The following is a 26,303-nucleotide window of genomic DNA, read 5'->3' as shown; positions in this document are numbered from 1 at the left end:
AGAGATTCATAGGGTATCACTGATGGGCAGGGAAAGCATGTCATAGATTAGTGCATTACCCCGGCGCGATAACGCAATGTCCCGTACAGCCTCCTCTGTGCACTGACACTTGGGTGAGGCGCTCGAACAGGCCTAAATTTGGCCGATACTTCTTGGGGCTGACATACACGCCACATTTGGTGGACATGGACGGTGTAGGTATCCCGACCAGCGAGTCTATTTGAGTCGTTTGAAAGCCAATTCAGCTTGTAACACGCCACGCCACCTTGCTCGGGCCCCAAGACGAGGTTCCAGGCCCAACACTGGCAGGCTCATGTCTCATCCGGCACCAGTCTGACATGCATTGATATGGGTTTTCCGAAGCGGTCGAGAGGCTGAGCGAGCAGCCAAAGTGGGTCATGATGATGCCTTCTCAACGGTGGTGGGGGTAAATCCACCCGACAGCTCACACAGAATCAAGAACCCATGGGGGTGGAAGGATCCGTCGTGGTGTTGGGAAGGACAAGAGTGGAGGAAAGCTATGGTTTACTATGGATAGTAGCAGCCTTCGACCTGGCATATGCAGTGTCATGATGTTTCTCATCAGCTCGGGAACCTCCTGCAAGGACGAAGTTTGAAGAGCCAGTGATATATCCCGGGCCACGGGGATCGGAGATAGACGAACCCCATCAACCCGACAGTGACATATGCCCGATGGGGCGAGCAGAACTTGCAGATTCCGTGAACCCAGAAGGGCGAAACCAGCAGAGACACGTCATCGCGAGAGGATGACCTATCCGAGATTGTGGAAGCGAGCCAAGGAGGGAAAAGTGAGTGGGATAGACTATCTTTTCGGGATACGAAGGCCGATAAGGGGAGAGAAGTGGAGCAGAGCAAAGGTTCCGACGGGAATTAAGGAGAAAAAAATAAAAGAAAAATAACGGGAAGTTTTAAGGTTTGGCTCGCGCTTTTTCTGAGAGTCTGTTCACACACACTCTCTCTTTCCCGGGCCACCAAAGCCTGCCGATCGGGTGAAAGTGACAGGAACTAGTAGGAACCAACCACCTGGCGAACGGGCCGTGAGTTAGATGTCAGATTTGCTGGTCAGTAAATGGAAGTTAAGATGTCTATCTGTCAGGGTCCGAAAAGTACCAATACCCAATACCCAATACATATTTACCCATTACGTTGTCACGTAAGTTTTCGTACAGTCAGGAAACATTGGTATTGTCACTGTTGACTTGTTCACTGGTCGGTAATCATCTTTTTGTGCCCTGAACAGACACAAAGAATGTATGTGTCCGCATCGTATATGAACATGCTCAACAGAAGGTTACGCAGGTCATAACCATCAAGGCATTTCTCTCACCTCTTTCTAGCTAATTATTCCACCACTGAAACTACTCTCCTTGCCTTCTTTCATCTGCTCATGCAAACGCCACAAACCATGGACGGGTGGTGGATCATCTCGTTGCTGGTGATACATCTGGGAATCTCCACGGTTAATGCGGCTTCCAGAGACCAATGGATCGGTCGCTCTATCTATCAAATCGTGACCGATCGCTTTGCTCGATCAGATAACTCAACCACCGCTGCTTGTGATGCAGCACAGGGGAACTACTGCGGAGGTTCTTTTCAGGGCATCATCAACAAGCTGGACTACATCCAGAATCTCGGCTTCGATGCGGTAGGTTTAGCACTACAGAGTAGTGTTCCTCATACTTTCTGCCACTCTTCTGATATCCGAGTCTCCAGATATGGATCTCTCCGGCGCAAACCCAGATTTCCGCCCGAACAGCAGATCTCTCAGGTATGGCACTTCAAAACCTTCATAAACCATCTTCAATTCTTTTTACATTCTTATATACATGATACATTTATGTAGGTTGGTAGGTAGATAATTCAATATGTTAACAGTTCATAGCATACCATGGCTATTGGCCCAATGACCTGTATTCCATCAACTCCCACTTCGGCACTCCCAAGGAGCTTCAAGCCTTGTCCTCTGCCTTGCACGATCGTGGGATGGTAAGTCAATCTGCCAAGTTTTCCTTGAGAACGACGTTGACCATGCGAAACTCAGTACTTGATGCTCGACATCGTGGTTGGTGATATGGCCTGGGCCGGAAACTCTAGCACTGTCGATTACAGCACTTTTAATCCTTTCGATGATCAAAAGTATTTCCATGACTTCAGACTCCTCTCCAGTGATCCCACAAATGAAACATGTGTCCTGGAAGTAAGTGTGCATCGTGATATATTACCCCTGGAAGTCTTGCTAATGCCATTCTAAGTGCTGGATGGGAGACACCGTCGTATCGCTTCCCGATCTGCGAAATGAGGACGAGCAGGTTCAGAATATTCTGGGTTCCTGGATATCGGACTTGGTCTCGAACTACTCGAGTAAGTCTTATTTTCGATCTGTTCTGGGATATTGATTAACATGTCTCTTGTTTCTAGTTGACGGACTGCGCATCGACAGCGTCCTTAACATCGCCCCCGACTTCTTCTCCAACTTCACCAAGTCATCGGGGGTTTTCACTGTCGGTGAAGGTGCTACGGCCGATGCGGCTGATGTTTGCCCTCTACAGCCAAGCTTGAATGGGCTATTGAATTATCCATTGTGAGTACCGCATCGGGATGAGTAGATTGAGTCGTGTTGACCTTCTCAGGTACTACATTCTCACCGACGCATTCAACACAACCAATGGGAACCTGAGCACAATTACCGAGTCTATCAGCTATACCAAGGGACAGTGCGAGGTAGTACATGCTCCAAAGCGGAATATACCTCCAAACTGACCATATACAGGATGTCCTGGCTCTGGGGACGTTTACTGCTAACCAGGATGTTCCGCGCTTCGGTTCATACACGTCGGATATATCGGTAAGTCTAGCCGCTATTCCTATCTCAATACTGAACAATGATTGACTTTTACTGCTCATGAGCAGCTGGCGCGCAATATTCTGACCAGCAGTATGCTGGCGGACGGCATCCCCATCCGTATGTTCCCATCGCCACTCCTTATAGGAGGCAGGATTTCTCAGACACCGCTGATGATCAAAATACAGTCTATTACGGCGAGGAACAACATCTGACTGGGTCCTACAATCCGGTCAACCGCGAGGCTCTCTGGCTGACCAACTACTCGATGCACTCGACTTCCCTCCCCACCCTCGTCCAATCACTGAATCGCCTTCGATCATATGCTAGCGGAGATGGTGAGCAGTACACGCAAAAGTCGCAATCTGGAAGCGATTACCTCTCGTACCTGTCAGCTCCCATTTACAATTCTACCCACATTCTGGCTACGCGCAAGGGGTTTGCAGGCAATCAGGTCGTGAGCGTCGTATCCAATTTGGGAGCCAAGCCAGCCAGCAAAGCCACCACGAAAATCACATTGGGCTCAGACGAGACCGGATTCCAATCCAAACAGAATGTGACCGAGATCTTATCTTGCAAGACGTATGTCACGGATTCCAGCGGGAATCTGGCAGTGGATCTGAGCTCGGACGGGGGTCCGCGCGTGTACTATCCCACAGACAGCCTGAAGGACAGCACCGATATCTGTGGTGATCAGACTAAATCGGCGACCCCGAGTAGTTCCGCAGCCTCATCCGTCAGCCCAATCCAGTCCAAGGGGTCTGAGACTTATTTGTTTGGGGTGCCGCTGGGGATAAGCACATTGGTGGTCACCGTTGCGATGGCCACGTCCTACGCGTTCATCTAGTCCCTTGAGCCTCTCTCCTGATGTTTATCGCCTGTCTTTCCCTGTTTCGCATTACCCCCATGGCCATTGTTCCCTCTTACGCTCTTTCATCTGTCTTGAAACTGTGGCTTTACATGAAACCCTATACCATGCCTCTGGATGCACCAATAGAGTACTAAGTATAGATTGTGGCGTCTTGTCTCTTAACTAGTCAACCTGACATCGCGGTAATATACATGTGTTGTTCCTTCTAGATCTAAATGAAATTTTATTAAACGCCTTTTAGCACAGCGACCAGATTGTCAGTGTCTCTTCGCGTAGACGAGGTGGTAGTAATGGAGGGTGATTACTTTCGGAATTCCCGACTGTTGCGGGCTTTCTCGTTCTTTGATGGGTTGCCCTGACGGTCGGGCGCACAGGAACCGGCTCGGCTTCGGTTACCCTTGGAAGAACAACCACAACCACAAACGACAACAAGCAGCCTGCCAGCTTGCAGGATGACCGCAGGTCCCAGATAGATACACTCTGCCAGCCAATCTGACCTGATCGGGACATCTTACCGTATTGAACGGGTATGGAATAACAGCCAGATACTGCCCACAAAAATAGAAGTACGGATCTTTGACAGCCTCGATTTCCCAGAGCCCTTATCGGCTCTTCCGTCTTGCAGCCAATCCCTCCTAGTGCCAACCTTGCGCTGACACGAGATGGCTTCAACTTGCTTTCACAGCTCGCGTCTTTATCTGTCGGGGATAGAACACCCACAGCCAGTCGTATCGGAGCATCTCATTGGTCTGATATTGTGGTATATCCAGCACACCGTGACAGATCACTGCTTCAGAGACATACATCCCGGTCATGCCCGATTGCTGTCACTCAACGTAGGAAATGTCTCGGATTACACTTTGAGGTCCGTTTTTTTGCCCTTCCCGCGAGAGGCTCAGCCCATACTGATGATCACCTCGTATTGCTGCTTCAGTGCGCGGTCTAGACAATCAGCCTGGTCCCGGTCTGTTGGGCCCCAGCTAAAGGCTGCTGAGTGATTCAGTACAGAAGAGTATACCGTGTGTCGCTATAGGATCCCGTCAAAGGGAATCCTTCTCAAAGAGTTTTGTATATACATATATAGCAGGCAAACGTCCCGGTAGGAAACTTGACACTACTACTTCCTAGCTACTAGTATTCTCTGCAGTAGTAATTCAGATCGTATCAACATGCGCTTCGCAATCACCGCCGCCTCGCTGGGCCTCATCTCTTCGGCTTTGGCCATCACCATCACCGAGCCCACCTCAGGCACTGAATGGGATTTTTCCACTCCCAAAACCATCAAATTCACCAGCGATGCCAACGATCCGTCAGTGATCAGCATCATCTTGCGCACCCAGGACGGATCCTTCCAAACTAAGCTGGCGGACAACGTAAAGACTTCCACTGGGGAATACACTACCCAGCCCAACCCTAGCATTTCTAACGGGTGCGTACTCTAGACCGTGTGAACTCACCGACAGTTGGAAGTGGGAACACTACTAACTTCCTATTTTCCATCCTAGGTCTGACTATGAAATCGAGATCATCGACTCGTCGGGCGAGCTCGCTGTGAGCCCGACTTTTACTGTCGAAAAGGGTGCTTCAAGCGATGGTACTACTTCCTCGTCATCTTCTTCCACTTCCACTACATCTTCTTCCTCTTCCTCTTCTTCTACCTCCTCCTCTTCGACATCCAGTGAGACCGAATCCACCACAGTCACCCCTACGACTGCGGTGTCTTCGACAACTACCTCGTCGAGCAGTCCTCTATCTTCATCTTCAGGCAAGATGTCTTTTCGTTATTGTGGCACGGCGACCTCACTGACCGAAGTGTGATTTCTCTACAGGATCGACTACGTCTACCTCCACGTCTTCATCCTCTTCTACGGGTACTACGCTCGCCACGTCCGCGTCTTCTACCTCGAGGTCGAACAGCACTGCCGCCACGACTACCGCTCAGCTATCCACGGGCGCGGCTTCAACTACATTCAACGCTCCTCAAGGGCTTGTGGCTCTGATTGGTGCTGCTTTGGCGCTTCTCTACGTCTGATCATCAAATTCATTTCGGGATCACGCACACGCTTGTTTTTAGTCTATGACTCATGAGAATTGAAAATAGAACTTGCTTGGTTCGTGGAGGTTTTCTTCGTTCTTTGTACTTGTTCTTTGTAGTCTCAAGACATAGTCACTAGTATCGGAACTAGATCTCTCTGCGATTGCTTTGGTTTAAGGGCGCACTAGAAAATGAGAGATCAAACCCCCATCGAACCCATGAGCCGCAAGCGTATGTCGATCCAGCGGGGCGCGAATTGACAACGACAGATCATCTCCACACTTCCTTGCCGATCGAACTTTTTTTCCCTTTTCTTTCGCTGGTATCCGTGTACTGTCGATGTTAGGCCTCTGTAGCACATACCCAGATGTCAATATCGTGGTTGTTAAAGGTTTCATTAAAAAACCGTTATTTGTGCCCTCCTTGGTTTTATCTTGCCCGGAGATATATGCTTGGGACTTGTGGTTGAATTTTCCGGTTAATCGAAGTATGACCGATTCCAAACGCAATCTTACTTTCGGGTACTTGTTCTTTGTGACGTACTAACAACCCTTTTGCTGGACACGTCACAGATAGATCAGCGCACTAAGCAGCAGGAGATGCAGGGATGCTGACGGGAGATCTTTGTCCAGTCGGATCTTAGGGCCTGGCCACGCTTCCACCACCGCGGCCATCAGTTGCGACTACCGGTGAGTGATTACGAGACGGTACCTTACCGTATATATTACTTGGGAAAAACCTTCAACTTTCATGAGGCATCAAAGGCATATAAAGCTAATCAGAGAATGATTGTATTGAGACTCTTCGTATTCTTTCACACTGATAATGACTAGTATTTGTGCTCTACTTCAAGCAGCCGAGCCTAGAAACATTCAAGAGCATATCCAATACCGTGGAATGACACTCCTTACGGTTCCGTCTTACTTCTTTGCTTCTTATCTTTCACCTCATGCTCTATGGGTCCATCCAATCACTACGAGAACAGTTCACAGTATGTTAACTTAGGTAAGCTACTACCCAACAGGAAGAAAATTTTGCGATGGCGGAATGTGACATCTCATCCCCAATAACATGGCAATCTTCACACCGCCGGAAGTCGCGTATGCATCTCGGGCTGCACGAGATAAGGCTGTGTCTCCCCTTGCGTTCCAGCATCCGCAGCAGTTGGTTTCTTGTTTACCTGCTGTGTAACCAGTTTTTGAACCTCGGAAAGTGATGCAGCTTTCGACGACCGACACCTATTTATAGTCATCCGTCCTAATAGCAGCTCGTTAGTGCAGACTCTTTCCCGTCCAGGATATGCCAACACGCAGCACCCAGTGGATTACTGATTACATATGTGTACCCGCAAGGTCGTACATATTGTATCGTCGATATGGTCATCTCAATAATTGTAGTGTAATCGGCACGGCCAGCGTATCCCAAGAGTCATCTAAGAGATGAAAAGTGCCGCCGCTGTGGCAAATACCACCCGAAGATCCAGGCCATTCCAGATGATATAATATGCTTTCAGTAAGGGAGATTCCACCGGCCACACGCCACGCCCTTCTCGCGTTGGATTCTCAAGAGGCTCCGTGGGTCTCGTAAGTTTTGCTTGACGGATTCCTGGCTGCCCCGGTTACTCGCCTAGATGGAAAAACACTCGCGGAAGTGTGCATCAGGTGTCTGAAGAAAGGCCGTTCCTGTACTAGAGGCAATTAGACCAGCAGCAAATGGTGCGGGCAGGCCATCCCAATCCCAGTGCTGTAGTTACCAGTCGCGAGGGCATGCCGCCTGTTGATGTCGAGACTCACGAAGTCCACCCCGTATTTGGGGAGGGGATGCTCGCATTACGATTGAGGTCGGTCCACTTAATATCACCGACCACCTTGAACCCATCCGCTTCACCCAAAGTCAGCTCAGCCCGGTACTCTGAGCCTAGGATAAAGTAGAAGAACAGAAGCCATCTCGGCTAGCTGTCCGCTATAACACTATGACCAGAATGTAGGAACCCTGTCAACCGCAGACCGTGGCGCAACTTTCATCCCCATTATGTTGTCCATGGGTGTAATTCGGAACACCTCTGGGAAGTGGATAATGCAAATGATATAATGCTCCGACGAGGTGAGCTCTGCTAGACGGGCGGTCTCACAGTTTACCGTGCAACTGACAACTTCTGACTTGCGCAAGGACACCGCCGTGACACCAGTGCTGTAATTTCCCACGAGTTTCACATCGGAAGAAGGTTCGAAATTTGGCGGTTTGAGAGAGGATATGACTACCGCAGTCCACATGGTTCCTCACCGCTAGGACTGGGTCTGTCGATTCTGTGTCGTACATCAGCGTGCTATACGGAAAATTAATCATCATCATAGAACCCGCCAAAGGTAAGATAGGCTACGGACATATTCTGTGGTGGATCGCCGACCTGGATGATGCTATACCACTGGACACAACCATCAGTTTCGACACTGAATGAGTGTTAGTGCAGGGGCTGACCTGAATAGAAGTATTGACAGTCCACTCGCACAGTGGCACCATCACTTTTCCCCGATTATTGGAAGAAGAACGCCATCTGACATGGCCTTCCAGCTGAACCTTTTGCGGTGGAACAGCAGAAGAACGAGATTTGCTGGAGCAAAATGCCAGCAAAGAATCAGCAGGTCATAGAAGAACACTCCATTGTGGCCAACACTAGACGCGCTAAGAAACTAACTCTTCGAGTGGGTTATCGTTGTGCTATCACATATTGGCTTTATAGGCCGCATCTTCCTTTTTCCTCTCAGAGTTTAGCCGGGATTGCATGCAGACAGTCCTCATGGCGTGTTGTACCCCGGTTAGGTTTATCCAGATTGCATTCTTGCATTCGTCTGAGCCGCGTCTTTTCGACATATTCCATAAACCAGGCCTTCTCCCGTCTGAACCCTACTTTGTCCTTTTTAGCTCTCTTGACCTTGTTCAGTTGAAACACCAGCAAGACTTGGGGAACTACAATGATTGTTATCTTGTGGCCATTGACGGACATCGGGAATATCCGAGCTAACAGCGGACAAGCTTCTAAGATCTTCTCTTTTAAATTGCTACATTATCATGGACCCGGCCATAAATTCTCTCGCCTTCTCTGGCATAATCCACCATCAGTACTTACATGGCGTCTGAGATCCGGTGTAAAATGGAATGTTCATTTCTCCAACCTGGCGGAGGTCGCTACCATTTTTAGTGAAAGATTGGGCAGAACCCCCCTTTCGAAGTTAGAACATATAATGGACAGTATTCCTTGCAGTGGTGGGAGCATAGTGACGATCTCGCTGATTCCAGCAGCCCAGCATCCCTTCAGATGTTAACTCTCCCAAGCTTGCCGTCCTGTAACATCAATAGCATACATCTATAAGCCATCTTGTTCAAGTGTTTAGAAACCATGGACAAGCTACCAGAAGAGATCAAGCATGTCATTGCAACTTTGGTAGGTACGTTCAACTAAACTCTTGATACACGGCACTGATGCAGCCCGCAGTTGTGTGATAGAACCCGAAGAAGCCTGATGGCATTGTCTCAAGTTGGTAGGGTATGGAACAACATCGCAGGATCAGTCTTATATCGCCACCTTTTGATACCTTTAGATATCAAGGAATCCTGCTCTTACTTGCTCCGTCTGCCGCATACCCAAAGAGTCTTTGCATATGTGAAGCGACTAAGTCTTATGACAGTTAGGGGATTCATAGAGCCCCCGCTTAAATACTACCTAGATACTCGTGATGCCCTGGAACAAGGGGGTGTCGGGAAGGGCTTTATTGATCGACGTCCTTCCTACGAAGAGGATCTGGCCCCGATTCTCAATCTAATTACACAGCTGCCTAATCTCAGTGAGGTCAATATTATTGATGAGGAGGGTGGAACGATTGAGCTGGCTGAGACTATCTCACGACATCATCCAACTTGTCGAGTCTCCCTCTTCATCTCATCACTTTCAGCGAACAAGGCTTGGGATGGCTCACCGTTACTACATGCCGTGTGTCATTATCCCTTGGAGAACACTGAAAACGGTGAGACACAGTCTACGGATAGGTTACTGCAGAGCATTGTGCACCGAGCACCACATGTACGGAGGGTCTCAGTTCAGTCCTGTTCTTGTGGTCCCCTGCCTATGGAGGAAAGTCAGGATGTACCTCAAGTAGTCGCCCAAATAGAATCCTTATGCTGGCCGCTAGATAGGGAGGTGACCGTGGAGGGCTTCCAGTGCTTGAAAGAACTGACAAATCTAGAATGTCTGAGATCGTGGACAGCTGGCTGCATCAAGGATACGATGCTGCTACAGACTCTGGCGAGTATGCAACCCTTCAAGTAGCCTACCCACCTAACCCTTGCCTTAATCGATTCGTATGAGAACGAGTACGCATTTTGGTCCAGTGCAGAGGCGATGTTGGAATCCTTGCCCCCATTGAAATCTCTCTGCCTGCTAGGCGGATATAAGCCCGCATTACTCACCCGTGGTAAAGTGCTTCGCAAGCATGGACCGACACTCCTCGAATTGGAATTACATCGGGCATCGCCTTCGACGCAAGAGATAGACCTGTATGAGCTTGCCCTAGGCAAAGGAATTGGTCCAGTTTTCTCGGTCAATGATATTTTGGACCTCAGCCGCCAGCTTTCATTGCTCAAGAAGCTGCAAATCTGTGTTCAGCGCCGCCGTGGCCTTGAGGGAGCCGTGTACACAGCCCTAGGGCAGTTCACATGTCTAGAGGAGCTAGAACTAGTTCTCAACTGCCTTCCGGAGATGAACAGTCTCAGCCACCCGGTCCCGCCGCGTGAGTTGACAGATTTCGAAATGGCTCGAATCTGGCATAGTTCCGTGCTAGGCGGGTGGCCCAGATGGTACATGCGTGATTTGTTGATCAATTGCGCCATCGATGAAGCGTTGGCCAAGGCAATCTTCTCGTATGTCTGGAAAGGTCGAAACGGGAATTGCCTACAACGTCTGACGATCCACCCTTTGTATGGCCAGTTGGGAGAGTATTCCAGATACTTCTATTATGAAGACTGTAAAAAGGTTAAGGAGGAAGGCTTTCTAGACCAAATGGCCCCGACGTGGGTAGTTGAGCCAGATCTTCTGACAGGGCTACGAGCCCAGAAGTGTATTAAGCCAAGGCGTGACTTAAAGCGACCTAGCAGATGAAGAAGATAGCACATTGATCCCTGTACAGGAAGTGGGTGGCGTATTCGCCATGGAAGAGGAAAAAGACGTTCAAACCGTGTTTCAGTCCCTCTGGCCCACAGAGGATATCAGTGCTTGGCAATTTATTGGCACAGTTGGCCCCTTACGTCTTCGGGAATGGATGGTTAGTACAATCAGTTACACGACAGAAGATCCAATGTAATACACTGTTTATTTCTGTATGGCGATAGTACACACTAGCTAAGGAAGCGCTTCGAGTGACTGTTGGCTGCCAGGATGGCCACTTCCGGAGTAGCCTAGCAATATCCACAACGTTCCTCTCTCCCATTTGTTCAACACTCCTAAAGATTGAACTCCCCTCATGGCAATCTGCCACGTCCGCTCACGCCCCCTCCCAGTTCAGAGCCACAACCCGGGTATCGTTGTACACCTTGTGCAAGAACTGGTTAGGGTTCTGCTTACCATCCTCAATGAAGTCACCGGACCAAACCATCCAGTAAGCCCAGTTGACGTTCTCACGAGCCTGCATATCGGGGTCCGGAATGGGGCCAACTTCTGCCATAGCCAAAACTCTCTCGTTCTTGGTCAGGGTCTGGAGCTTCTTATACTGGTCGGCCGCGACTCCGTGGTCACCAACGGCGGGATAGTGATCGATGGTGGCGATGTCGCATTTGTCGTTTCCGGGATACCAGGCCGGATCAGCAGTGTTGCAAACCCAGACCAAGTTATGGAGGTTGTGGTAGCGAGTGATGCGGTCGTAGAGGATATCCCACAGCTTCTTGAAGGGAGCAGGACCCTGGGCACCCCACCAAAACCAGCCACCCTCGGGCTCGTGGAGCGGGCGGAAGAGAATGGGCACGTTGGCCTGATCCAGGCGCTTGATCTGAGCAGCAATAGCGTCGATATCACGCAGCAGGAGCTTGTAGTTGGTGCCGTTGCCATGGTCGTTGACGGCTTCAGACACGTTGAAGCAGGTGGCCTCGGTGTAGAATCCCTTGTACCACGGCTCTTTCTCGGTATCGAGCAGACAGGTGGGGGCGTACCAATGCCAAACCAGGGCATTGATTCCATTGCGACCGGCGTGCTGGATTACATCCTCGACCGCGTGAGACTTGCCGCCGTGGGCAACAGCCGAAGGCGAGTAGTAGGTGAAGTCGCTGCCGAGGATGGCAGGGGCCACACCAATGTTCTTCTCGACCCAATTCCAGCTGTCGATGTCCTGCTGTCCAGATATGTAGTGCGATCCATACTGAAGCTGGATGTACTTCAGGAGCGCTCTGGCGCCGGGGGTGGCAGACTTGTCAATGTTGCCATACGACAGAGTCTGGTTGGAGGCGCCCAGCGCAGCAGAGCTGAAAAGAAGCGAAAGGAGGGAGAGTTTGGCGAACATTTTCAAAATGTATCAAATACTAAACGAATGAAAAACGAGCGAATGACTTAATGAAGGAGTTGGTTTACTGTCAGCTGTGACTGGGGCATGGCGTGTTCTTTATAGATTCAGACCGCGACGATCATTGTCTATTCAATGTAAGGAAGTTTTCATACAAGAGAGGTAAAATCATGCCCTGTTCATGACGATCCATGGACAACGCAACTTTTCCGCTTAGTTTTTCATCTGCACCTCCGTACCAGTCTTCTCTAAGCGGCCTCACCACCACTTGCCCGTGGAAGGCTTCCCCAAGCACGGTGGACGGCACACATATTGATGTCTCAGAACTAGAGTTCTGCTGACGCGTTTCACCCTGTCTTGACAGTTCATTTTGAGTGTAGACATGCAATATCGGTAGCTTTGGATGTGGTTTGCCTGGAAATGGAACATGCGTTGATTCATGCTTAATGTGGACTGTGCCATATGGCATAGGGTCCAGGGACTGTTCGGCTTCCCGTCCGTCTCCACAAGCACGGCATCATCTCACTCAGATCTCTTTCCCGGGCGGGTTTGGCATAAGGCCCTGAGTTGCGGGGATTCCCCGAATATTCGCCGACTACATCACGGATAGAATTAACGATTACGTTTCGTCCCACTATCTCTTGATTTTCTCCTAATATGGGCTAGGGAACGCATTCGCTTAGGATATGAAATCTCTAGATAGTCAGATCGTATTCAGATATTACCTTGTTGGGCAAGGCAAGCGTCCCGTTCCTAAAGGAGATGGCTGAACGACTGCCTGCTTCGCCATGTTTCATAATGAGACAGCCTTCTCGGCAGTTGTAATTTCCCTACCAAGTTCAGTTTAAGATAGTAGTGGTTCTCAATTTGAGTACGCGTCGTGGGTGTAGATGACCCATGAGTCTAACCTATTTGGACACGGAGTTTATGCTGCTACCAAGCTGGGAAAGCAGACTTGCCCCTGCGGCAACCTGGCCCTGAATCAGACCAGGGAAGATCCATCGAACGATTCACCGTTCACTGAATAGACGATCCCGGCGTAGGATTCGGCATGTGTGCGCGTTTAAGCATTGACCGCATATCCTTAACGTCAGAACTGCATGACCATATAGAAGTGTAAAGCCGTATGTATGACCCAGCATCATACAAGGACCCTCTTCCTTCCACTCAAAGTTTTCACTCCACCATCGTACGATGCAGACGGGGTGTTGACCATGACTCGAGGTCTACGTGGGTTTTGTAATCTGCCGAATACAGAAGCGTGTGATCGTTAATATACTAACTCCTTCGGCTACCAGTATTTCCATCATGTCGAACTGATACAATAAGCTATATGGGACGCCATGCTTTACCCATCAGCACACACATACATAGTAGTGCTTTTTTCATCCAGACGGAAGATGCACGGTGTCGGCTGTGGCACTCGCGGGCTACCCTTATCACGCAGATCAAGCCAATCGGATATGCCCATCTGCATGGCCGACTCTGCTCCGTCGCGCAACCGTCTGACATCCGACTCAACAGCTCTTGAGTCGAAGTCAATGTCCAATCAAGGCTGCCGGAATAATCAACAACCCTGGACTTCCCGATTGAGATGATGACACATACTCCTCGGGCCGCTCGTGATGGCGCTAAACCCTCTTTGCGTACATTCGGCCCGCCAACGGAGTTGACCAGAAGAGGGAACAACAAAGCCCGACCAGGGCTGACAGTAACTCACTATCTCACTATCTGTGCACATCTTCTTGCTCTGTCTCTCCCTGGCACGGTTGACCTAAGCATCGTACTCCGTAACTAGCTAGTTACCTCTAAACGTCACCTACTGCACTGTCTTCCTGGTGCTTACTCCTCGGAGAATGGGTGTCTAGTCATTTAGCATGCCACCCCAACGCGCGCCCCAGTCCCCCTTCCCGCGCCATCGCAGTAAGCGGATTGCCTGCAGGCAATGTCGCCAGTCAAAGGTCAGTTATGATACTAGCCCGCCTCTGTTCTTCTTCGTATCTGACGATATGGCCTAGCTTCGATGTGAGGTATCCACAGGTGGTGCTATCCCCTGCTCCCGATGTCGCCGGCTGGGCTACGAATGCCGGCTTGATGTGGCGTATCAACGTGTCAACGGGCGAGAGTATACCTCACTGGCCATAAAGGGCTACTTCGTCGCTTCCAATACACACATTCTGATACCTTATAGGAGACTAGAGGAACTGGAGAAGGAAGTTCAGCATCTGCGCTCATCCGTCTCCACTCATCCTCCCGCTGCCGCGCCACAGTCCCTCCAAGGCATTCTCCTCACCCCCAGCGAATCGTACCATGCCGATGCCTCCTCTATTATCGTTCAGGAACCCTCAGGGTCGCGAGTGGATCTGGTGGCTTCCCAAATGCCACCTTTGCCAGTAGAACCTACAACTCCAGTACATTCCTTGCCATCCCAGCAACCTAGTCAACCGTCGCCTTTACTTACCGACACGACGTCCCCAACCTCATCCAGGTCGCTAGAGTTTGTCCACCTCCATGGGTTTCAAGTAAATGCTCTGTTCAACATGTAAGATTTGTCAGCCTGCTACCTATCTTTGAGCTGATGCCGGTAGCTTCTTCACTCACTATCATCCCTACGTACCCTTGTTGGATCCAACCATCTCCCCGAACCAATATTATGCTCAATCTGCAGTGTTATTCTGGTCCATCATTCTGCTGGCCTCTCGTCGATATACGGAAGAACCTGGCTTGTTTGTCAGTCTCACGGCTCCCGTCAAGAAGCTCATATGGGACACCATCGCCAATCCCCCGCACACCTGGCATGTCGTGCAGGCTATCGTCCTAGTGTGTCTGTGGCCATTTCCCACTTCATCTCTTTCATCCGATATTACATCCATTCTCCTATCCACCGCGCAGACGATCTCCCTCCGCATCGGACTGCATCGACCAGAAGCCATCCAGGATTTTTCCCGAACCAAAAGACGTTTGATGCCGGATGAGATGGCCGAAGTAGCTCGAACATGGGCGACCTGCTATATCACCGCTCAAACGTAGGTGACACTCTGCTTTAGCCATGTTTTGTCGTAGCTATCTGACTCAACTATCCTCACAGGATCGTAACCATAGACGGACAAGTATGGGTTTCGTCAGACTGGATGATCGATCGGCTTTGTGACCGGGACAGCACCATGATCCCCACGTCCCTCAAACATCAACTCCTCATATCACGGTTTTCGGCCCGTGTAGGTCAATTCATGTCCAGCCACTCACAGGGTCCAACGGATCTTCCTCGTCCAGGGGAATTCATCTCCCTTCTGGCCCTGTTGGAGCGAGAATACACCGAACTGGCATCCACTTTAACCAGCTACATATCTGGTCCGTCACACACCAACTCGTCCCATCCCATCATTACTAACCTTGCCCGCAGAGGAGAACAAAGTCCTTCTTAATGGCACCGGTCTCCAACTCTACGTCTTCTACCTACTCGAAGAATCCGACTCCGACACGCGCAAACGCGGGCTCCTCCGCGCATACAGCATGTCAATCTCCACCATAACAATCATCAACCAACTCGAAGCCCTCACCGACGCCATGGCCTACGGGCCCGTGTCCTATTTCCGTATCATCTCTATCGCAGCTATGTTCATACTCAAATTGAGCTATTCGAACCTCGGCCCCTATCTCGACCTAGAGACCGGTAAACGCTCATTCAACTCTGCCATTGCCCTAACGCGTCGGATATCTATCGAGGACAACGATCTCCCTGGGCGCATGTCAAAGATTCTTACCCAGTTGTGGAGTGCTCAAGTTATTCATCGCGGGCAGCGGGACAAGCCGCCCGGGCTAAGACTGAAGACACGCTTAGCTGCCAGTTTAGTCCATGATTCCATGTGGATGTGGCGGGAGCAGTTTGGTGGACAGCCTCGCAGTGGGACAAATACGCCCTTGGCGAGTCGGGGATATTTTGCTGACAACAGGGCTATGGAGCAGCGCGGGGGACTAACCGCCCGGGGGACAGGCTCGGCTGGCCAGGAGGCTGCTACTAATTTTCCAGTGGGGATGGAAGGTGCTTATTCAGATGGATTGACCCTGGAGGATGTTGTCGATGCAGAGTTGCTTGCGTTGTTGCCTTTTAGCTTGGATGGGGAAATCTTCACTGCGCCTGGAGGGTGTTGACACACTGCGTTCAGTAACTTGCTTTTTACTATCGTCACACGGCTGTCATGCACAACGAATATCCTAAGAGTAAAGCTACTTCTTATTTACGGAAGATTACCTCCATGATAGCAAGCTACTACCACTGCAATCCTGCATGCGGGCCAGCACTCTCCCCACTTCCACGCAGCGCAAGTGACTTCGCGCTTCCTAGATTCTTCGGTCTGGTCATCTGCTCAAACAGCTGGTTTCCAAATTTTTGGAATGCCGAAGCGATACCGCCATGCTGAAAGAGCTCCCGCTCCATCTGGCTCAACTGGAATTTGAACTGCTTCCCATCAACGTCTATGACCTTGGTCTTGAAGTCGATGGAAATCTCGTTGCCATCTTGAGCGACGTCGTAAAATGCCTCGTCAGTCAGGGTGATGCCCAAGAGACCCAGACTGGGCATGTTACGCTGGAAGATGAACGAGTATGACTTGGCAATGACACACTGCACGCCGCAGCCTGTGTAATATGGGATTAGAAGGACATCTGCAATGATGACTATGAAACAGACGTACCTAAGAGTGCCATAACCGCCTGTTCACGGGACGATCCACATCCAAATGCTTTTCCTGCCACGACAATATTGAACCCATCTTTGACGCGCTGGCGGAATTCTGGGTGGGTGTGCTCGAGGCAGTGCTCGCCTGCGATCTTATTGTCTGACATGCCGATAAGAAATTGGGCAGGAGCCAGCTGGTACTTATTAGCTGCTGTGACGGGGTTTAGAAGAATGGGAACAGCATACAGCATCAGTATCGATGAAATCGCCCAGGCGCTGCACTTTGCCTGTCATCACGTCGGACGAAGAGCTATCTGCTGTCTCTTGAGTAGTATCCACCTCTAACTTTACATCTGTCGGGCCGGCGTTCTTTGTTTCTGCGGTCGCGGAGCCACTAGGTTCCATGTAGGAGATATGGTCTGGTGTAGAGTCTGTTGCAGACACAGAAAAACCACGGAGGGTATGCCATCTTTCCAAATCGATGGTTTCGAGAAATTCATGCGGGTCTTTCAGCTTCATCTCAAACGACGAAGCAGCAACTGTGGCAGCGGATGCAAGATTGCCGATGGACCCTTGTATTGCAGTTAGACTTATGTCGCCATCTTCGCCCACGTGTTATCAACGTACCTTTGCCCATACGGTTCTCAAAGTTACGGTTCTGCGACGAGATCCAGACTTCTCCCGGTCCAGCCTGGTCGGCCGACATGCCGACGCAGTAACTGCACCCCGGAATGCCGATCTCAAATCCAGCATCTTCGTAGATCTGTGCAAGACCTACCTCACGAAGTCTGTGTAGGATAGGCACCGAGCCCGGAACAACCTTTCTCTTCCCCTGAGAAATTGGCTTCATACCACGCTGGAGCCCTTGTTCCAGCACAAGAGCACCGAGAATCAGATCCTCTTCGGCAGTGGTGCAAGCACCAATAAAGCACCCATCTAGATGCATTCCTTCCTGCTTGGTGACAGGAACGACGTCGTCAGGGTTGGGGTACTTGGCCAGAAACGACCGGACCTCGCCAAGGTCTATCTCATGGGTTTCGGCATACTCGGCATCATCGTCGGGTTTGAAGTAGACGCTGGTGTTTTTGTGTCGGGGCAGGCGTCGCTTCTGGATGAATTCTTCCGTAATTTCATCGGGCACGAAAACACCGGTAATTCCGCCAAATTCCTATGACCGTTAGCACTTCTTCGGCCTTTGTACGAGATGATAGACGGACTGTGGTCATGTTGCTAATGGCAAACCGAGCATCGCAAGAAAGATGCTTAACTCCTGGCCCGGTGAACTCGACGATCCGGTCCGCGGCCACAGTGTTCCGCTTCAGCTGTTGCAGAATGTACAGAATAGTGTCCTTCCCACCAATCCCGGGTTTAGGAGCACCGACTAGACGAATGTTGACCGATTCAGGGACCTTGAACCACGTCTCTCCCGTCACCAGCGGAAGAGTCACATCGGCTGCTCCCAAGCCGATGGCCAGACAGCCTAATGCCCCGGAAGAGCAGGTGTGGGAATCGGAACCAACGACCACCATGCCCGGCTGGGCTCGTTCGCGGTAAAACTCGGTATGAAGGATAGTATACTACAGCGTGTAAGCACAAGCGGTGCAGTCTTGCAACTCTGAAATAGACCTACGTTCATGCCCTGATAGTCAGTCATCTTGAAGACGCGCTTAGCCCTTTCACTGGCGTCAATCAATGCCTTAACTTTGGGATGTTCATTCACCCGGGGGTCCACGACATGATCACCCGCTAGCCAGAACCGGTCATTCCGGTAGATTCCAGGCTTCCCGAGATGCTCATATGTTCGTTCCATGCCCTATGAGTCTTGCGGTAAGCATCTGGATATGTAGCTCTGCGCTGAATGAGAACCACGTACCTTCCATGAAGCCTCAGAAGCAATTACCCAGTCGACGTCCACGCGGATCAACTCTCCAGGTGCTACGGACCCCTTCTGGTCAATATTGTGCAGCGCAAAGATCTTCTCGCTCAGCGTCATGCCACGTCGACCGGGGGGTCGGACCGCAAGTGGAACAGGTGGTGCCCTGGCACGATCGGCCGAGTTCAAAGCTTCGAGCCATGCTGTGACCAGAAACGTAATTTCGGCTTCTTGCTCGGGTGTTAGACTGTCTGCTGCGGATAAACCGAGTCCTCCTATCTCCGTGGGTTGTTGGCTTATCGTGAGGACATCACTGAGGGCATTGGCCTCCCGAGGGTAGTCCTGCGTCCGAAGTGCATCGACTACTCGCACCAACTGATTAAGTAGATTCCCTATGGTTGGCAATGCGTACGCTTCATCCCGTTAGTGAAATTACTGCTATGTATTTCTTTGATGTTCCCGACGTACTGTCTGTCTCCGAGAGGATGACATTCCGGGTTTGCTGCAGTACTTGCAGTAGGGAAGGGGGCCTGGGTTCGCTGGCGTCACCCATGATGATATTGTCTTGCTAGAAAGGCTTAAAGAGTGAGCATCTCTGAGCGGGGTCGAAGAAGCTGTAAGGACAGCATCTTAATATATGAAATGGGATGCATCCTTCGCATCCTGCGTTCCCGGACTCGGCCCGCTTGCGGCCCGGAGGATTCACAAGTATGATATAACATCATCACATGGCACCACCAAGCACTATTGCTGCTGCTGCTGCTGCTTGCTGCAACCCCTCAATTGCGCTTAATTACGCCCCCATCGATTTACTGCACACATTACAATGGCCATTGCTCCTGCGGTTACCAAGCTTCGCCAGCTCTTGGCGGACGAGAGCAAGATTATTGTCTGTCCGGGGGTCTACGATGGCTTTACTGCCCGAATAGCCCTCCAGGAGGGGTTCGATGCATTGTACATGGTAGGTACTACACCAATCACTGCTGGTCGGGGGTTCTACCTCTGTAACTGACCCTGTTTGTCAGACAGGAGCAGGCACGACGGCCTCGCGACTGGGACAGCCGGACCTGGGGGTCGTCACATTGAACGAAATGCGGGGGAATGCAGAGATGATCGCCAATCTGGACCCGACAGTTCCGCTGATTGCTGACGCTGACACGGGCTTCGGAGGTACTGTTCCGCCACCAATGACAAGATTCAGTGGCTGACCAGGCATACTAGGATCTCTCATGGTCCACCGCACCGTCACCGAATACATCCGCGCCGGAGTGGCCGCTCTGCACCTGGAAGACCAGCCGACGAGTAAACGCTGTGGTCACTTGCGCAACAAGCAACTCGTCCCCGAGGACGAATACCTGGACCGCATCCAAGCCGCCGTGAATGCTCGCGCCCGGTCCCACGGTGATATTGTTCTGATTGCCCGGACGGATGCCCTCCAGTCACTGGGGTATGATGCCGCCATTTCCCGACTCAAGGGAGCCATCGCCCTCGGGGCAGACGTAGCCTTCCTGGAAGGCATCACGTCCACGGATCAAGCTCGACAGGTCTGTGAAGAGCTCAAGCCCACCCCCGTTCTCTTCAACAATGTTCCCGGGGGTGTGTCGCCAGATCTCTCGGTTCAACAGGCGCAGGAGCTCGGGTTTCGGCTGATCATCTTCCCTGGATTGGCATTGGGGGCAGTCTACTCGGCGGTTCGCGGAGCGGTACAGCAATTGAAGCAAACCGGCACGCAGGCGGTGCGAGCAGGGGGGAGTCCGCGGGATTTATTCAATGTGTTGGGATTGCAAGAGGCAGTGGCGCTGGATCTAGCTTCGGGCGGGAGGTTATATGACAAGGGGGTTTGAAAGGGTGAGGACTCGGAATGCTGCCTGTATATCAAGTCAATCAATGGATGAGCCATAACTAGCCATGAGGAAGATGACAGGCACAACTCCTAAGAGCCCCAGGCACCCAGCATGACCGGGCGGTGAGAATAATGCCGTCTTCTGGATTGGGCAGGCGGAGAGTCAAACTCCCTCTTCAGGAAGTCTATGTCACGTGTTTTGGTTCTTACTACTCTCTTCTCTATCATTAAACCCTTAATATTGAGCCAGATCCTTGATCAATAGAAGTACTTTCTCGTTTCTGGATATGACAATATGTTCCAACCCCCTGTCTAGTAGTACTGATTTTTGATATTCAGTGTGCCTCGCTTCAATTAATATATATAGTGGCTATTACTATATCTAAATATATATATCTATATATACATATTCATAAGCCTCTTTGAAAAGTTCGCTCGCAGAGATGCTTGACACGTTTTCTTTCAATCCACGCTGTCAATATACTTATTGAAAGCACTACCTCATCAATGAGATGTAATAGACAAAATTTATCGAACTTCTAGGATATACTCAGAACAGCCCAGAATCATAAATCTATATGCCAGCTTGTGTCAGCGTTACTATCGCATCTGATTGGCTGCTCGTGCTCGGACCTCTCGCCCTCCGAGCATCCGGAATGCCGAGAAGGACACCAACATGACAAGAGGTTCATTTTTAGAAGTTACTTTCTCCATCCATCTCCTCAAATTATCCAAGCATCAAAACCATGGCTGAACACCCGTCCTTCACTCTGGCTTGCCTGCGTAAGCTGACATCTCCCTAACTGCGTCAATTTACCAGACATGGACTAAACAATTGGCAACTCAACAGTGCCGGTGGGTGGCATCGCCGGCTACATGCGGACGCGTTCCGCTCCGTCCCTGATCGCCGGTGTCGGCCTGGGTCTCTCCTACGCTTACGCAGGTACGTAGCACCCACATGATGCAGGTAGAAGAAGGAACACATACTGATCTCGAATTGACAGGCTACCTGATCAAAGAGAACAAGGACTACGGCACGGAATTGGCCCTGGGAAACAGTGTGGTCCTCCTCGTCTCCGGTCTCATGCGGACGATCAAGACCCGCGCTAAGGCTCCTATTCCCATGGCTTTGGGTGCGACGGGTCTGTTGGCATCTTTCTACTATCAGAAGAAGGTGCGTGAGTTTAGGTTCGGCGTGTAAGATATCCGATTGGCCTCGATGGACAGCTCGAATGAGTGCTAGCGATAGCATTAAAATGTACCATACCATGTGTCCTAAATTCATTGTAATTGTTTAAGCACATCGGTGAATCTTACACAGTAATGGGGTATATGGCTGAAATTCAGTTTCTTAAGTCCTGATTTACCAAATGATTTACTGTTATTTGACATATCGGGGCTGTTAGCCCGTTCGCAGAGATGCGTAGTCTTCATGGGCATACGTCATATCTTAATTGCGCCAAGGGAATACAATAGTCCAACGTTGGTTCCATCAATTCAATCAAGGCAAACTATAACATCATATACAATAAGAGACAAACAGTTGCAACACTTGCTTTTCAGAAGTATCAACAAAGGGGTAGCCCCAGGCCAAAAGACTAACCCCTCCTTTCCGTCACTCATCTCACCATTGCCTTCGGATTACATCCATCGAAGCTTCAACAATCTCAAGCCTCACATCTCCAACGCCTTAGACGTACTTGACAACAACCTCGCTATCGCTGACGGAAACGGAGGTCAGAACTTCGTTCTGCTCGATGTCGATGATGGTGGCATCCTCAGGACCAACGGACGAGCCATCCTTGGTAGCGGAGCAGCTGGTGAAAGTCACGGTGCCAAAGTCGGCAAAGGGAACCAGGGAGTCATCCTCCTCAAAGTCCTCGACGATCCACTCAGCGTTGTACTCACACAGATCGCCATCAACACCCCCAGTGAAGCTGTGGGTGACCGTGGTACCGGTGCTCACGTTCTCAATCGTGGCGGTACCAGTGGTGTCGCTGCTGGCATCGACGGTGACCTTGATGGTATCACCGGCCGAGATGGAGATGTCGCTGAAGTCGTAGGCGTAGTCGGGGTACCACTCGTACCAGGCATCGAAGCTCACCTCACTGCCCTGGACACAGAAGTCCACACCGGTCTGGAGGATAGCGGTGTCACAGGTGTCACCGTCAATGCCCACCCAGGCGGAGGCACAGTATTCCTCGCGGCTCGAGCCACCAGAGGGCACCGAGGGGGTGGGCACGACGAACTCGGCGGTCACGGCAGTGTAGCCAGTGCCAATCAGGACGGCACCAGCCCAGTTGGAGCTGTACTCGACGTTCTTGGTGCCATTGAGGGTAAGGACCTCGTTGGTGCCAGGCTTGAAGGGCGGGTTGCTCTGGCGGTTCGTGGAGCGCTTGGCCCGAGCAGCCTGGCGCTTGGCCGTCAGAGGAGCGGCCATAGCAGAGGTGGCCAGCAAGCCAGCGGTCAAGAGAGCAGTGGTCTTCATCTTGATAGAGAGATGTTTGTGAGGTAATGATTTGAAGAGAGACTGGGAGATGCCTGGAGTCTGAGGTGGGAGCTGTTTGGAGATGCTGCTGGATGAGAACTGTCTGGTAGGGAATTGACCTTGATTATATACCCCTTCAGTGTCCCCTCTCTCCTCTCCTTGAAGCTCGATTTCCTCCTTATCCGCCAATTCCGATTCCTGCCCTGCCAGTGCAATATCGAGCAGATAACACTACCCGGATACGAAATTGACGCATTCGCCTATCGACCAGGGCGACGGTGATAGGACCGACGGTGGCTGATGGTGCCAAGGCGCCAAAGCGATGGTGTCTCCTGTCTGCAGCATTGAGGAAAAGCTCTTTTCGCTTAGTCCGGGACTGGCGATGCGAAGGGTCTTGGAAAAAAGCTTCAAAGTTACAAGCATTCTTGGTAACGGAAGGATCACGGAATGTCTATTTAAGCACCAGGCATAGATCTGTGGTTCCCATATGTAAACGAACAGCATTCACTTCACAACCTTGATAGCGACAGCAAAGGGACGATCATGCTGGTATCGAAGCGGTAGAGAACATTCAACTTGATGGTGTCGGCTCTCGAGCTCTCTCGTCCCACCGTAGACCTGCAGAAGACCAGCTAACCGCGTGACATTGGAGCGCACTTTGCCTCAAGCGGAATGTCCATCAGACTACCATCCCCAACGATGACGACGTGTGGTCATGGCGTGATGATAACGAGGGGAACAGTCCATTGGTTCCTTGGAGATCGTCCCGTGTGTGGCAGATAAACTTCATTTAGGATGAAGAATGGGGGTGATTGAGTGGCTCGTGCCTTACCGAGCCTGTAAACTCCGGAGAAATCAATTTAATTAACCTTCACATTATGCATCTTCTCCTCGGCAATAGCAAGCAATGCAGAACCTGCAGCGCGAAGAGCGGGTTTCCGCCCGCTGTAGAAACCTGGGGCTGGAAGTCAAATACTGGTTATCCAGGGGAGACAGAATACAGCCGCCCATCTGCCAAAAATGGTACCGATTCTACCCCCAAGTCTGCCTCAACGTGAAGACGTATGAGAAGACTGAAGTACCGCCCCTGAAGAGGCATAACTGCCGGCATGAGGGGTCAGGCGTGGCCAAAAGGCAACGGGCCGGAGTCCGTCGGGATATCCACTTCATCCCCGGCGCCAACTACTTCAGCCCCGCTTTGTAGGATGCATGTCGCTGCTTCGTGATGATGCATCTCTTATCACCGCTACCGTTGTCCGGGTTTTAACACTTCCACTGCAGAAACCATATGGTTCCAGGACCGGAGAGTTCGGGGATCAATCACAACGGCGAAGCGGATATCTGTCCAAATGGGGAACAGATGTCCGTACGCGTGGGAACCAGCTCCGTTGGACGAGATCAGAGGTCCTTTACCATTAATTCTCCCGGTATGATCATGCTATTGTGGCTATAGAGCCTTGGCGAGTATGATATGACGATGATACTAATTTGTTGAGGGCGACTTGACGCGCGCGACTGGGAGCGCCGTCTGCAATACTTGGTAACTTCGCGTCCGAAGTTTTCTTGACTGGATATGTACCCATAGACAGGAATCAGATGAATATGTTGTGACTAGACCATATCAGGTCAATTGACTGAACACATGAACGAGCATCGTATCTTCTTAGCACCCAGAAAGGATAATTCCATCTAGCTCATCCTTGCGGTGGGATGGATGGCCAAGAGGATATACCAGTTCGAACTGCCCAGAGCACGCGGGAAGATCGCCGAGTTATGTGGAGTTGCCGCAGATCAGGTTCGATTCGAGTGTATCTATATTCCATACTGTTTTCGAGATCCTAACATGAGCGGCATTAGCAGGATAGGCATCAGATCGACCCACAACGTCTTTGATGAACATTGCCCGGTATAGATTGAAGTCACCGGTTCCGAAGATCAACCCGATGTCGATCGTTGCTAGAAGAGGCTGGCAGCTCGCCAATCTGGCGATCACCGCTCATAGCCAGGTACAACTAAATCATGACAGCGGGACGCGAAGTTCTGTTTCTTGAAGTTTTGGCTATCGTATGACCTATGTCAGAAGGCAATCCAAAACTGTTCCGCTGGGGGGTGTCTGACAAAGAAGATCATGTCATTTCAAGACAATGACATGTAGAGACTTGGTAAACATCATGTGAAGTTTTAGGCACAGGTTTGTTATATTTTGCTGTAGACGTGTTGACTGTCTTTAGTTCAATGTCACTAATCACTTTGCATGCCCGGAAACTGATCATGCTGAAGCTATCGTCAATGGCTAACACTTCACCAAACCTTGTGCCTAAGACCTATTCACAGTCTCATCACTTATAGGGGGGAAGGCACTCAAGCCTGGAAGATGAACACCAACATCAATCGGATAGAGCATGAAATACAGAAAGGCTAGACACGCCATCTCCTAAGAAAACTTTCAGGAGAGAAATGAGGTAACGCAAAAACTACTCCCATTTCTCGAGCTCTAACCGATGCTGCCCATATTCCTTTCGGAAGTTTGAAGCGCCTTGATAGGGAGTAGTACCCACGGACTCGCTATCTCAGGGGTAGGACATGAAAACCTCCCAACGCACTTCCTTTTCGATCATGTGGAACGACAGCGGACGGATCACAGGCCTTCTCGTATTCGTGTGGATCAGTTCGCAATTTTCAAACAGCCGGCTTACAACGTGCTTAGATGGCCCGCATAAATTTTGCGTGGCTCGAGGCCGCGTCTTCCATGCCAAGAGAAGCTTATACGCCTCATGCTGAAGACCTCGCACATACTCACTACTTCAGAGGGCAGAAAGTTACAGAAAGAATGGTAATCTGTCCCCGAACCTGCTCTCTCATATGTGAGGCAAAGGCTAAGTGATGCTCACCATCCAGCAACTTTGAAAAAGATCAACTCTTAGGGTGGTGCAATGCCGGCTGCTAACCGGACCTTCTGTATACGTCCTATGCCCTCACTCCCTTTGCCATCACCTCCATGTGTATTTGCATCTCTGCAGAAGCGAAGGTTTCACCTGTACCCCACCATGTTGGTCCTAGGTCACGATAACATGAATATACGACCCACACTTGACTTTTTGGTCTGGTCT

The 26,303-nt window shown here is 50.7% G+C and overlaps 11 protein-coding genes across 11 annotated transcripts; 7 read left to right on the top strand and 4 right to left on the bottom strand.

Annotated features, from left to right (window-relative positions):
- Positions 1-1,230: 1,230 nt before the first annotated feature.
- On the top strand, positions 1,231-3,907 carry BO79DRAFT_273309 (alpha-amylase). The gene is made up of 10 exons (XM_025687497.1): positions 1,231-1,666; positions 1,735-1,789; positions 1,904-2,007; positions 2,063-2,218; positions 2,274-2,382; positions 2,440-2,602; positions 2,652-2,742; positions 2,792-2,866; positions 2,932-2,983; positions 3,052-3,907. Exons 1-10 carry the CDS (start codon positions 1,409-1,411, stop codon positions 3,708-3,710), a joined length of 1,722 nt encoding a protein of 573 aa, XP_025536384.1. The 5' UTR covers positions 1,231-1,408; the 3' UTR covers positions 3,711-3,907.
- A 996-nt stretch (positions 3,908-4,903) lies between these two features.
- On the top strand, positions 4,904-5,941 carry BO79DRAFT_273301 (GPI anchored serine-threonine rich family protein; the record flags this gene model as incomplete). The annotated part of the gene is made up of 3 exons (XM_025687496.1): positions 4,904-5,163; positions 5,240-5,328; positions 5,564-5,941. 3 exons carry the CDS (start codon positions 4,904-4,906, stop codon positions 5,764-5,766), a joined length of 552 nt encoding a protein of 183 aa, XP_025536383.1. The 3' UTR covers positions 5,767-5,941.
- A 4,224-nt stretch (positions 5,942-10,165) lies between these two features.
- On the top strand, positions 10,166-11,089 carry BO79DRAFT_231476 (uncharacterized protein; the record flags this gene model as incomplete). The annotated part of the gene is made up of 2 exons (XM_025684162.1): positions 10,166-10,895; positions 10,950-11,089. The coding sequence occupies 2 exons, from the start codon at positions 10,166-10,168 to the stop codon at positions 11,087-11,089; spliced, it is 870 nt and encodes a 289-aa protein (XP_025536382.1).
- Positions 11,090-11,303: 214 nt separating this feature from the next.
- Positions 11,304-12,311, bottom strand: BO79DRAFT_258283 (mannan endo-1,4-beta-mannosidase A precursor; the record flags this gene model as incomplete). Its single annotated transcript, XM_025686287.1, has 1 exon — positions 11,304-12,311. One exon carries the CDS (start codon positions 12,309-12,311, stop codon positions 11,304-11,306), a length of 1,008 nt encoding a protein of 335 aa, XP_025536381.1.
- Positions 12,312-12,743: 432 nt separating this feature from the next.
- On the bottom strand, positions 12,744-13,788 carry BO79DRAFT_273288 (uncharacterized protein; the record flags this gene model as incomplete). Its single annotated transcript, XM_025687495.1, is given in 6 exon segments — positions 12,744-12,906; positions 13,037-13,214; positions 13,249-13,252; positions 13,267-13,288; positions 13,387-13,467; positions 13,707-13,788. The coding sequence occupies 5 exon segments, from the start codon at positions 13,786-13,788 to the stop codon at positions 13,065-13,067; spliced, it is 339 nt and encodes a 112-aa protein (XP_025536380.1). The 3' UTR covers positions 12,744-12,906; positions 13,037-13,064.
- Positions 13,789-14,118: 330 nt separating this feature from the next.
- Positions 14,119-16,463, top strand: BO79DRAFT_239860 (Zn(II)2Cys6 transcription factor; the record flags this gene model as incomplete). The annotated part of the gene is made up of 6 exons (XM_025684961.1): positions 14,119-14,272; positions 14,330-14,436; positions 14,503-14,853; positions 14,900-15,337; positions 15,400-15,662; positions 15,715-16,463. The coding sequence occupies exons 1-6, from the start codon at positions 14,189-14,191 to the stop codon at positions 16,461-16,463; spliced, it is 1,992 nt and encodes a 663-aa protein (XP_025536379.1). The 5' UTR covers positions 14,119-14,188.
- Positions 16,464-16,563: 100 nt separating this feature from the next.
- acoC (aconitase family protein) lies at positions 16,564-19,415 on the bottom strand (the record flags this gene model as incomplete). The annotated part of the gene is made up of 8 exons (XM_025680022.1): positions 16,564-16,949; positions 17,006-17,183; positions 17,236-17,561; positions 17,617-18,157; positions 18,207-18,566; positions 18,620-18,802; positions 18,863-19,275; positions 19,331-19,415. The coding sequence occupies 8 exons, from the start codon at positions 19,413-19,415 to the stop codon at positions 16,582-16,584; spliced, it is 2,454 nt and encodes an 817-aa protein (XP_025536378.1). The 3' UTR covers positions 16,564-16,581.
- A 223-nt stretch (positions 19,416-19,638) lies between these two features.
- BO79DRAFT_200994 (isocitrate lyase/PEP mutase family protein) lies at positions 19,639-20,897 on the top strand. The gene is made up of 3 exons (XM_025681531.1): positions 19,639-19,823; positions 19,888-20,032; positions 20,084-20,897. The coding sequence occupies exons 1-3, from the start codon at positions 19,689-19,691 to the stop codon at positions 20,704-20,706; spliced, it is 903 nt and encodes a 300-aa protein (XP_025536377.1). The 5' UTR covers positions 19,639-19,688; the 3' UTR covers positions 20,707-20,897.
- Positions 20,898-21,426: 529 nt separating this feature from the next.
- On the top strand, positions 21,427-21,981 carry BO79DRAFT_210835 (TMEM14 family protein). The gene is made up of 3 exons (XM_025682897.1): positions 21,427-21,488; positions 21,556-21,648; positions 21,710-21,981. The coding sequence occupies exons 1-3, from the start codon at positions 21,452-21,454 to the stop codon at positions 21,904-21,906; spliced, it is 327 nt and encodes a 108-aa protein (XP_025536376.1). The 5' UTR covers positions 21,427-21,451; the 3' UTR covers positions 21,907-21,981.
- Positions 21,982-22,296: 315 nt separating this feature from the next.
- Positions 22,297-23,387, bottom strand: BO79DRAFT_210834 (A4/G1 family peptidase). Its single transcript, XM_025682896.1, has one exon. The coding sequence runs from the start codon at positions 23,191-23,193 to the stop codon at positions 22,396-22,398; it is 798 nt and encodes a 265-aa protein (XP_025536375.1). The 5' UTR covers positions 23,194-23,387; the 3' UTR covers positions 22,297-22,395.
- Positions 23,388-24,302: 915 nt separating this feature from the next.
- On the top strand, positions 24,303-25,244 carry BO79DRAFT_231469 (uncharacterized protein; the record flags this gene model as incomplete). The annotated part of the gene is made up of 5 exons (XM_025684161.1): positions 24,303-24,404; positions 24,475-24,555; positions 24,783-24,818; positions 24,887-24,988; positions 25,113-25,244. The coding sequence occupies 5 exons, from the start codon at positions 24,303-24,305 to the stop codon at positions 25,242-25,244; spliced, it is 453 nt and encodes a 150-aa protein (XP_025536374.1).
- Positions 25,245-26,303: the final 1,059 nt, after the last annotated feature.

This window comes from Aspergillus costaricaensis (genome assembly GCF_003184835.1).
Source record: "Aspergillus costaricaensis CBS 115574 unplaced genomic scaffold BO79scaffold_31, whole genome shotgun sequence".
NCBI classification, from domain to species: domain Eukaryota; kingdom Fungi; phylum Ascomycota; class Eurotiomycetes; order Eurotiales; family Aspergillaceae; genus Aspergillus; species Aspergillus costaricensis.
Note: the sequence above shows the minus strand (reverse complement) of the source record. Positions and strands in the feature narration are given on the sequence as shown.